Raw genomic sequence first — 11,581 nt, 5'->3', positions numbered from 1 at the left:
ACCCGAAATGTAAACCGTTGTTTGGTGGCTTTAATAAAAAAATTGTACTAGCTAAAAAATCTAAATGTTTGATTACTCCAAATTGAAGTATAAATAAATGTATCATTTCTTTTGTAAACATTTTAAATGACAGTATTTTATAATTAGGTAAAATCACTAAAAACTCTTAATTTAAAATTATAAAACATACAATTGCATTATTTAGTTAAGTTTTTATTAAGATACAATATTACTATATAAAAAAAATAAACAAAAATTGTACAATGAACTTTTTGTTTATTTAACATTTCAGCAAGATTTAGGCTTTCATCAGCAAAAAGTGGCATGACCTGTGAAAGGGGCAATAATTTCGATAGCCGAATCTAAACAACCAAATCCTGATTTGAAATCCTAAAATCTGATTAGCTTTTATTACATTTTTAAGGGGTTATACAATAGGCAATATACAGTGACGTAACTAAAGCGCGCAAGAACAAGACATTTTTTTGCGCCCTATATTACATGTTAAGTGTTAACGTATTTAGTAAACCGTACAAAAACGGTCTAAAATAGAATGTACCCAGGAGTAGCTGCACCCACGGACCACTGTAGCTACGCCACTGGCAATATCGTAATCACATGTGGATGACCGATGAGCTGTATAAAGAAGTAAATCCCTAGTAAAATATTGTTGAGAATGTTTAATAATTTTTTGCCGTTGTTACGCTTATATCGTAGTTATTTAATAAATATAATGGAAATACTTCCCGATACGGGATACCTGTTGTTTCAACTTTCATTCCCACACAGCTGACAGCAATCTGTAAGCTTAATACGCCGCGAGTGTGAATTTCCCTGATTTTTAAAAAAATGTTATGTTATAACCCTAATCCCTACTTTAGATTTACCTTCAGTCTAATTTTCAAATTTTAAGTCCTAAAACTACGACCAAATTAAAATAAAGGAAATGATTCCAACTTTTGTAAGGGAAAAGTTTATAAAATAGAAAAAAATGAAATAATTAGCAATAGTATTATTCATTTTCAAACACGTTACTCAGAGGAAATAGTACATTTACTGTTGTAAATTATATTTTGACAATAATAAATATTATTGTAAAATGTGATTTAAACAACTTACCTCTGAAAACTGGTGTTTAGATGTTATCCGGAATAGTACACAATTTTGAATGAAAATTATTACAAATCAATTAATCTATTTAAAAATACTAATAAAAGAGCAGTGACTAGTTTCATAATAATATACGCAAATGCGTGAGCAATAATATTATGTTGGTCATCGAATATGGTTTATGTTAACTAACAAACAACACCAGTATGTAGCTAGGTATTTTGATTTTTGTATAGTATATCATTAATTTTTACAAATAGAGAATAGACATTAGTCATTACTAAGGTTGGGCTAATAACAGTTTCAACTTTACTATACTTGAAAAATTAACTAATATATCCACAATAATATTTGATTATTGTTGCAGGCAATGGCGTACAAAAAAAAAATGATTTTATGTTATTGAAAGTTTTGAGTAATTTACATTATTACTTCACGCAACATAACCAAACCTACCACCAGCTAACATCCTCTTTTCTCAAGATCCACGTCAGACTAAACTCACGGCTTCGGCCCATTCTTTGCTGCACTAATTGGCCAGCCCATTGGAAAATTTCCCGGTCTCCTGATTTACCAGCCCGCCCCTGGTTCCTAATAGTAATAATATAATAGTAAATGAAAAAAAACAAATTTGTGAGGCATTTATTTAATTCATAAGAATGTAAAATCAGTACTGGGAGGGTTTTGAATCACTGTTGATGTTTTAACCTTATAAAATTAAAAAAATATTATGTAAATTCACACTTTCACTTCCCAACGTAATAATAATACATTTTACATAATTTAAAAATTAGTTTTTAGTAGGGGTATTAATAGGATATGTTTCGAGCCAAAATCCAGTTTAGATCATTTACAATATTATAATAATTAGGTGTTATGTTTAATGTTAGTATCCTAGAGTTGGGTCTTCTTATCTGTACTCTGTAGACAGTGTAGTCTACACTTTTCGTGATAGTGTATTTGATTCTTGAATGAATCTGAATGATGACTGAAGAGTGGTCAGCCATTCGTCTACTTAACTATTGATTAAATTTAAATACAACTCCTTGTATTTAATCAATGACTTAACTCAATCCCTATATTGAGTTCAGTGTTTTCGTCTGCGGTCTGATAGCAATTATCAACAGACCAATGACTAAACCTTATCTAGTGACATGCTGTATTTAAATTGAAACAAAGTTGTATTCTTAAGATTCTACAACACAATTTATACTGTCATGTAACCTGACAAGTGACAACCGTATGTTAATATTCACTAATAATGTAAATCATATTTTTATTCAGAGTATTGTCAAATGTCAATGACGAATACCGATGAAAAAATCGAGTCGCGACCATGGACATAATACCTACATTATTATTATTATTACCCATCATTATGTTTAAACATTCTATAGTACCTAGTGGTTCACGAGAGCGGAACTCCGTATTATAGGTATATACAAATAAAGAAGTAGTGTGCAGGATTGAATTGAATTATTTAATAATAAACAGTTGATGTTTTTTGTCGCAGTGGTATGTAAGTGTACGTTTTTTTAAGTTTAAAATTCGCATAACTTTTTCAAATCTCATTAAATACATATTTTTATTAATTTTGAAGTATTCACAATTTTATGTTGTCAATCATCATGTCCAGTTTAAAAGATTTTATATCTTATTGGTATATGCGTTATTTGTTAGTGACCGAGCTGTATTTAGTGGAGAAATGGGAAAGAAGAATGATACGTATCCTTTTTTTTATAACTAAATAACTCAAAATATTTTAAATGTAGTATACATATATACCAGGTAATTCTTTTAACACCCTACACTAGTTTACCTACACTTAAAATAATTGCAATTTTATAGAGTTTCTTTTTGGAACCATTTTTATTAATGCTATAGTATAATATTAGACTATTCAAATTTTTATTTTTTTTAGTATTTGCTATATATCTATCAACTTATAAAACTTAAATGGAAACTTATATATTTAATTAGCTTTTTAAATTAAAAATAATTTACTGAAAAATTTGACTGGTCGATAACCAATTTTTAATAATTATTTATAAAGTTATTTAAGTTTAAAATTTAGGACAGTAAGTGGACTGCATAGTGTTGTTGAGAAATGTGCTCAAATAAAAATAACTCTACTTTCCACCCTCATCCCACCAAACATTACAAAATTGCAATTATTTAAAGAGTAAATAGTGTAGGGCATTCACTCGGTATACATATATATTAGTTTAGCAGCTACCTATATGTTTGGTTTTACAACAAAACTGAACTTGATTAAATATTTATTTAAAATTCCCAAGTAGTTTTATATGTATTTTGACAATATAATGATTTACTGATATAGATTGAAAACAAAACGTGCACAATTTGTAAATTTAGATAGGTACTAAGTTTTTGTGCCATACACACTTGATTATATTTATAAAAAAATCAAACTTTCTGCATTAATTGAATTCCTGAGTTAATACTTATATATATAGTAGTAAATAATTTGTTGCTTAGGTTTACTTATTTATTATAATATATATTAAAGAAATTTGAGGATTTCACTAAGCCACAGTGGCACACATATGTTTTTTATTTTTTTGGGGGAGGGATGTTAATGTAACCTTATTTTTAAATTTTAGTATTAGATATTTTTTTCCCCTCATGGGTGGTATGGGCTTAACGAACCCACGCTACTGAGTCAAGGCAATAGGTTTGGGGTAAGTCCTGCAAAGCAAGTGCGAAATCTCTCTGCCCCCCCAGGTGCGGGCCGGCTAACGACAGTAAAGACGTTAGCCCGCGAAACCTGGGCCTGGCAAGCCCAGCAGACCTCAGTCTGCGCCCCGGGACTGAGGCCTCAACAACAATTGATGCTTTAGGGTGGGATTCGTAGGGCTGGTGGTTTTCATTAGATAGGTTCACTAACCCACAGCTAAAACGGATGCAGATTATTCAGATGTCCTTAAAGTCTACATAGTGTACTTGCATGTGCGTGATGCTATGCACCCACTCTGTTCTACCAATCTAGTGGACACTTATCTTTTACCCCATGGGTGCTTATAACTTAACTAATTTTGGAAATTATACACTTACACTACCTTTAACTACAACAATGCTAACTTTGTTTCTAAAATATACATTGTTGCATAAAACAAATGTTAGCAAAGGTTTTAAAATATGATGTTGGTTATAGTAAATAACGTCATAATCATAATAATTACTATAGCCTTAGAGTAGACTAGTAAATGTAGTTTTATAACAGAATTTAGTTTTTCAACAATGTATGTTTGATGTAGAATATACTACTCTATGTTAACTACACCAATTCCTAACTTGACCAATGCTAAACAAAAAATTAACATATAAAATTATTCCAGCTATTGTTCTCTCAAGGTCAATATTTAAAACTACACTATTGTTGAAAATATTATTATGCATTTTGTATTTGCTTTTGAAATGACAATAATAATTCTCATATATGTTGTGTATTCGTTTCCATTTAATTAAAGTATTTTCTTTAACTGACTATTTTTAGATGTATTATTATTGCTATTGTTCATAGGACTTTGGTGTATAAACAAAATGTTGATTAATTTCCTTTCAAATAATATGTCATCTCTTATCAATAGATGATTGTTTTGAACTATTTTAGTATTAAGACGAAAAATATATGAATACCTTTGTATTTTAACATGTAAATTAAAAGCATTAATTTATATTTGTGAAAACGGATTCTTCTAAATAAAAAAGAAAAATTGTTCTAAATTGGTTGTATTTAATATAATAACAATGATATTTCAGTTGACAAGCAATTGCTATTCTAGTACAAGCATATATATTTAATGTAACAGGTTCCTGGTATGGCTAGTTTACAGTAAAATCTAGGATATTTTGCAACTAACTATGGTATGCCTTACTCTATATAATGTAACACTTGAAAATAAACAAGTTTATAAGACTTTTAATTATAATACTGGATTAGTAGTAAAATATTTATTGTAAGATAAATAAATATATTTTGTAGCATAAGTAATTAAACGTTTATGATGGATAATCAATCAATCATAAGGCATAACTTAAATGTTTGTACATTTCAAAATGGGATTTGTCATTGAACAGACAAATTTAATGATTTATTTGCTGTATAAACTAATTAAATTTTCTTTTGCTTATTGGAATGCTTATATATATAAATAATACTTAGTAGTACTACAGCAAAGTATATATGTTTTTATAAATATATAGACTGTTTCTACCTAATGATCAACTTATAGTTGATATATATATAACCATTCTAATTTGAGTTATATAATTGTTTTACAAAATAATAGTAATGCTTAATAAAGAAATATTAAAGATAATTTTGTAGTTGAAAAAAAAATTATGACATAATAAAGATGACATTAAGCTGTAAAAAAAATGTTTGAGATCCTTAATAATTTAGAAGTTAAAACACATACATTTAAAACATTGTTTAACATGAAAATTAATGAAAAAAAAGACGTATTTTTACTACAATAAACTTAAAAAAATTATAGTAATAGCAATAAAGGGTAGTTTTTAGGATACATATCTGACACTACAATTAGTTCTTAAATGAAATATGTTTAAATAGCATATATACTTATAAAAATAAAAACAATTTTATGAAAACGAAAAATATTTTCATCAGTATGATTCACGTGCAGTGTGTTTCAAATCTTCAATATCCACTAACATAGAGTCTTTGGCCATGTGTAGCTCATCTCTTTCCAACAATAAGTTTACAAGGCTTTCATTTAAATCTTTAATAATATACACATTTATATTAATAAACCATTAAGATTATTAAATAATATATTTGTATAGGACTTACATTCGATGTAAGAATGTAAATCATTTACAATCACTTGAAGTTGCGCTAGATTTAAACGCATCAAAAAATGGCGGCTAACTCGTCTTCTATCATTATCCAATTTTGCACCAACCTAAAATTAAAATAAATTTTATGATATACGGCATAAACAATGTGACATGTCACAGCCAACTTGTATGAGTGTTATTTATTTTAATATAATATATAACACTACATAGGTTGTAGCAATGTAACACTCTATAGACTGAGTGCTAGCAAATCTAACATTAAGGAAATTATTACCTTAATGAGACTATCTTTGATTACAGTTGAAATTATGCAGTTACGATGATCTGACATCATGTGTGCTCTAGCCCGTATTTTTGCTTGATTCAGACCATTTTTTAAATCCTAAAAATATTTAATGGGTAACTTATATCAAATAACAATTATAATACGAATATTTTTAATAATTTCTTAATTATCAATGATAGTAGATCTTAGAAATTTCAAATATACTATTTGCATACTACCAGTTAAAAAGAACTTACCGATTTAATGTTTTCTTCTTTATCACCTGCTCCACTGTCATTTGATGGTAATTCTGAATCTGAAGATTGATCATTTACGAAACACAACTGAAGATTTGATCCTAAACATTATAAATTTACATTTAATGCGAAATACAGTAATCTAATAGTTGTTAAAAACAATAATAATTATTGTTATATAGATTTCATTTACAATTACATGAGAAAACAAATTATGTTTTCTTGATTAACCTATTAATAAATATGAAATAAAGTTCAAGTTTTGTTGTTATTTTTTAAACTTCATTTGTTTTACCTCAAAATTCTTATTTATTATGAAAAAAAAAATGCTGCCTTTCTTAAGAACAATTCGATTATTATTTATTATTATTATACATAACATTTATATCAATGCCTCGGTTCAGAATTGCAACAACACGAAAATTGAATGAAACAATTTATAATTTAAACTAATCCTAACAGAATTTTAAATTGCTATTTATAATATAATTAGCTATTACAATTGTATACATTGTTTATTTAAAATAATGTTTTACAAAACTTTAAATTTTTTTAAGGAACCAATTTAATATAAAACGACACACTATTCACAGCATCATCTCATTTACTTAATTTTTATTTGACTTAGACAATAATAATTTTTTTTTATTGATTATGTAAAATACCAAGTCCCTTCCCACTTTGAAACCGCTAGATAGCTTTCTTTAGTTTTGATGGCTATTATAGTCTGTATCCACTACCCACTGTAAGTTTTAAGTTGCAGGATTAATTTACTCGATCAGAAACTGTTTCTTATTAGAATATAATATCTTAAAAATATTTCCAAAAAAAGTCGGAAATTATTCATCTTTCATGTAAAAATGAAAGAAAAATAAATAATCAGATAGAATTGAAATTTGTATAGAAAAAAAATGGCATGCCCTTCCAAAAAAATATTCTTAGAATTATATATTTCTTAAAAAATAAATTTTTGTTTGTTTTTTTAAAACCTTTTAGGTTTGTCTTTAAGACTTATGGGCTAAATTTAGATAAAAAATAGGCTTAAAACTTATAAATAATAATAATAAAATAAAATAGGTCTGATGTACATTAATTAAAAAATAAAAACAGTGTCCAATTTTTTTTTTTCATTGAGTAGACATTTTTATTGAACTCCCATTTCTTATCAAGTAATTCTTTTTTTTTACAAGCGAAAAACAATGTAAAAATACACAACTTTGCACCGATTGTAGAGAACATCCAAATGAGGAACAAAATTTAATAAAACAAACTTATTTATAAATGAAAATTCAATTTTATATAAAATTGTTTAATAGGTTCAAAAAAAATATTTGTAGGAAAAAAAACGTATTAAACGTTTAAAAAAATTTGAACTGAATAATTTGTTTATCTCTTTTTTGTCATTATTAAGTACTCTAAGTGGTAAGTCACTCCATCTTCAATTATATTTTTTTTGTTATTCAATCATTTTATCTAGATAAAGTTTTACAACATTGTGCAACAGCTGAACTTCAACCCATATTATGGTAGCTTACCATTTTGTAGGCGGGATTCTAAACTTGATTTCTTTGTTGTTTGGCTAGTGTTGTATACTTGATAGCCATTTACCAAGCGTTTACGAATCTCTTCCCGGTCATTTATCTTCTGGAAAATAGGTAATAAAATATTTCATTTTTAATCATAATTTATACGTATCTACCTAATTAATAATTAACATAGTAGTTGGCATGCAAGTGTTATACGATAATTTACTTATTTCATTACCAAGGTAAATACAGAACTTAAATCAGTTTTATTTCAAACACAGGATATACTATTTTACACAATTTAAAGTTAAATCTTCTATTTTTAACAATTATAAATGGCCAATTGTACAAAAAAACGGTCACTAATAAAAATTGGTTGATAACCACATATGATTATTGACTAGTATAACAAAATTAAATGTTAAGGCGATGGAAAATTGTAAATATAAAAGTTGTAAATGAGTAACGCGTACAATAAAAAATAGTATTGTGTTCAATCACTTTCATTGTCTATACTTTTAAATGCTCTCAATTGGTGGACTAAATATTTCAATACGTTATCAGTAATTATTTTCTATACATTCTCTTAGTATGGCTATTTTTTTTTTTAAACTGTTATTTAAATTTTCTTTTACAATTATTAACAGTTGAGTACTAAATTGTCAAGCAATAAAGCATAGGTAGGTGCACAAACAAAAAAATTAATCAAAATTCTTTATTTGCTCTAGGTATTGCAATAGGTTAACAACTGTAAGCCACTGTATAGGTATTTAAATAAATAATCATTTTATTTTTAAATGATTATTTATCAAGTGTCCTGCCAAATGTAAACAAATACCTAGTTAATTAAAAAAAAAAAAATACTAGACTACAGTTTTTGGTTGTAATGGAATTAGGCATTTAGTTAGTTTAGTCAAGACAAACCATATTATATTATAAATAGTTAAATAAAATGTATTAATGAAACTATTGGATGACTAAGTGACCATATAATATACATAGAGTACTTTTAAGTCAATATTGTGATAATTTTTCTAGAATCTAATAAAAATGTAGTTATTTTGATTACCATTTTACTTGACTGAGTATCTACTTCACGACCACCATTGCTATCAACGCCAAACTCACTGGGCATAGATATATCCGCAAATTTGTTAATAATGTCATAATCATCAGAACTGGTAGGATTTTGGTAAATAAAACAACCTGTCTCTATTTCATAGCACCTGTTGTTGTTAGCATAATTTTTAGTATCGCGGTTTGATAATATGCGTTTCTGTGTATCTGGGTACTCGTTGTCTTGAAGTAGTGATTCCTTAAGGGCTATCCCATTGAAGTATACATTTTCTTTAATGTAACAATTGTTAGAACTGGATTTTCCATAATACTTCGGTCGTAACTTTTCTTTGAATGTTGCAACTAGCGATGAATGTTCAGACATTGTTAACACTGTTAAGATAGTAATCTGTAGTTACACTTTAGGGTTGTCTCATTAAGAATAATATTTTTAACTTGAGGGGCTTAAAATAAATAATAAACGTTTAAATTTTCACAAGTTCATTATAATAACATTTTTATCAAAAATACTATGTTGATTATTGTATCTGATAAATTATCGAATCAACTTGCAGTGGGTAGTTTGTCTTGAGGGTAGTTTGCCTCTGAAACGTTTTAGGTTTTTATGAAACTATAGCGAATAGAATGTTACCATGAGCGAATTTGAAAAACTATACTGCTATTAAAGAAACTTAAAGCCGTCTCGTATCTGTATAACATTATGACGTTGTACAAAAAGGGGTTATCGATTATTTTCTACACGGGATAATATCTATACATAATATAAGGTGATAGTGTTGTAAAGGCGCAGACGCTAACGGCTGCATGCACAAAAATCGGAATCACCAGAAGGGTAACTTAAATAAAAAATTACACTAGCTCTTATGAACCGCCAAAAAAGGCCGATTGCCATGTTGTTTTGGTGGCTAGAGGAGCCAGACTATAATAAATGTACCATGACTAAATATTAGTCATGAGATGGACTGTAGATAAATTCAGGAAAAAGCGTAATCAGTGAAAAAAAAATGTTTTTTCGACAGACACTTATTAGTCCCGGCCTAAGTTTCCCTTCTGGTTATTCTGTGATACAGGCAACAGGGGGGTTGGTTGACAAATGTCTCAAAGGGCGGTGAAAATGCCTTGCACATTGTGTTAATAATAATTGTTAATTTTATGTTGTAGAATTTACAAGGCTGAGATAATGCATTTATTTTTCTACTAGGTATTTGTCAGGTATACTGTAAATACCTATTATAAGAGGCAAGAGCGTATACCATAATATTACGTTATAATATGATATTTGTTCGTCTCCTTATTCCTTATTCATAATACGCAATAACATTCATTCCATTTCCATTCAGATAATGTTCGGTATTTTGTATGCAAATAATAAAAAATTATAATGTGTAACGTAAGTTAAAGATATTGCGAGGTTAACTTTAAAGTTTGAATGTTACGATTTTATTATCTTCTACGCCTTCCTTTCTGATATTAAACGTTCAACAGCTCTTTCTTAGTATTGAGTTAAACAATAGAGCTGCACATAACATAGTAGCCGTGAAGACTATAATTATAGTTTACTCGTTATTTTCTATCATATTTCGATTTAGTTTAATGTTTTTAATAAAAAACAGCAATTGCCAATACGATAATTATTTAAAATATATAAGTAATTAAAAAAACTAAGAACAAGTAAACCATTAAAATATTTTGTTGTTTTAATTTGTAGTTTATATATATAGGTATATATTTTTTTTTTTGGAAAAACCTCGATTATGTACGTATTTGTTATACATTAGATAATTTTGAATAGTGTTTTATTAATCCACAATAGCATTATAGAAAAGACTAAATTTAGTCTATTCTGTGATAACACGTTCTTTTTTTGGCAAAAATTCCGAATTAAATACATTGTAATATTATCATTTCCGCTACCTCTTAATCAAGATACAGTTTGTAAATAACAGGTATAATAATTAATTATACCTACATGATTATGTTGTGTAACGCAGTACGAGAAAGTCATATTATACATTGTTTAGCCATGATAAATGTGTTTAATATAGTTATTTGTGTTAAATATAAAGTACTACTATAGGAAATTCAAATGCAAAAAATAATTTTTGTAGCAGACTTACGTGATTATTTGGAACACCGTGACAGTCGAGACTCTCGTGTGAGTCATATGTTAACGTGTATAGATCCATGACAAATCTTGAATCTTTTTTATAATGCCTCTGATCGTATCGGAAATCCGATGGGATCTTAGTCCACGGGTTCATCAGCATGCTCATCGCCATATTAACCAAAAATGTTATAATAATAGTAATAAAACAATTCTTAACCAAATATTATTAATAATAATATTCATACAAATTGTCTGTAAAAATATTTCTTGAGTTATGTCGACAATGTACTCGCGCTTACAATTGTTCACGGCAGACTGAGAAGGTACAGGTACAAACAAAACATAGCGCAACTGTGACGATTGCAGAGTGAAAGTGGGCAATAAAGAAAATCCA

General features: G+C 27.8%; 1 protein-coding gene and 1 long non-coding RNA gene across 4 annotated transcripts; one reads left to right on the top strand and one right to left on the bottom strand.

The window, feature by feature from the left end:
• The first annotated feature begins 2,070 nt into the window (after positions 1-2,070).
• Positions 2,071-4,751, top strand: LOC126844614 (uncharacterized). The gene is made up of 3 exons (XR_007686615.1): positions 2,071-2,629; positions 2,711-2,835; positions 4,628-4,751. It is a non-coding gene; the product is annotated as an uncharacterized LOC126844614 (long non-coding RNA).
• A 103-nt stretch (positions 4,752-4,854) lies between these two features.
• On the bottom strand, positions 4,855-11,313 carry LOC126844613 (schwannomin-interacting protein 1). Of its 3 annotated transcripts, XM_050582919.1 has the most exons (7): positions 11,198-11,313; positions 9,073-9,452; positions 8,013-8,121; positions 6,478-6,578; positions 6,230-6,337; positions 5,948-6,059; positions 4,855-5,876 (listed from the first exon to the last, which is right to left on the bottom strand). In XM_050582919.1, the coding sequence occupies exons 2-7, from the start codon at positions 9,442-9,444 to the stop codon at positions 5,761-5,763; spliced, it is 918 nt and encodes a 305-aa protein (XP_050438876.1). In that variant the 5' UTR covers positions 9,445-9,452; positions 11,198-11,313; the 3' UTR covers positions 4,855-5,760. The 3 variants fall into 3 exon arrangements, with proteins under 3 accessions (XP_050438876.1, XP_050438877.1, XP_050438875.1); XM_050582920.1 differs by lacking the exon at positions 11,198-11,313 and having other exon boundaries at positions 8,013-8,118; positions 9,073-9,947; XM_050582918.1 differs by lacking the exon at positions 11,198-11,313 and having other exon boundaries at positions 9,073-9,939.
• Between the last annotated feature and the right edge of the window lie 268 nt (positions 11,314-11,581).

Source organism: Adelges cooleyi, unplaced genomic scaffold (genome assembly GCF_023614345.1).
Source record: "Adelges cooleyi isolate 19-005CV unplaced genomic scaffold, UGA_ACOO_1.1 ACOO_flye_CR_arks_rails_tigmint_CR_PRNA_651, whole genome shotgun sequence".
In the NCBI taxonomy this organism is placed as follows: Eukaryota; Metazoa; Arthropoda; class Insecta; order Hemiptera; family Adelgidae; genus Adelges; species Adelges cooleyi.
Note: the sequence above shows the minus strand (reverse complement) of the source record. Positions and strands in the feature narration are given on the sequence as shown.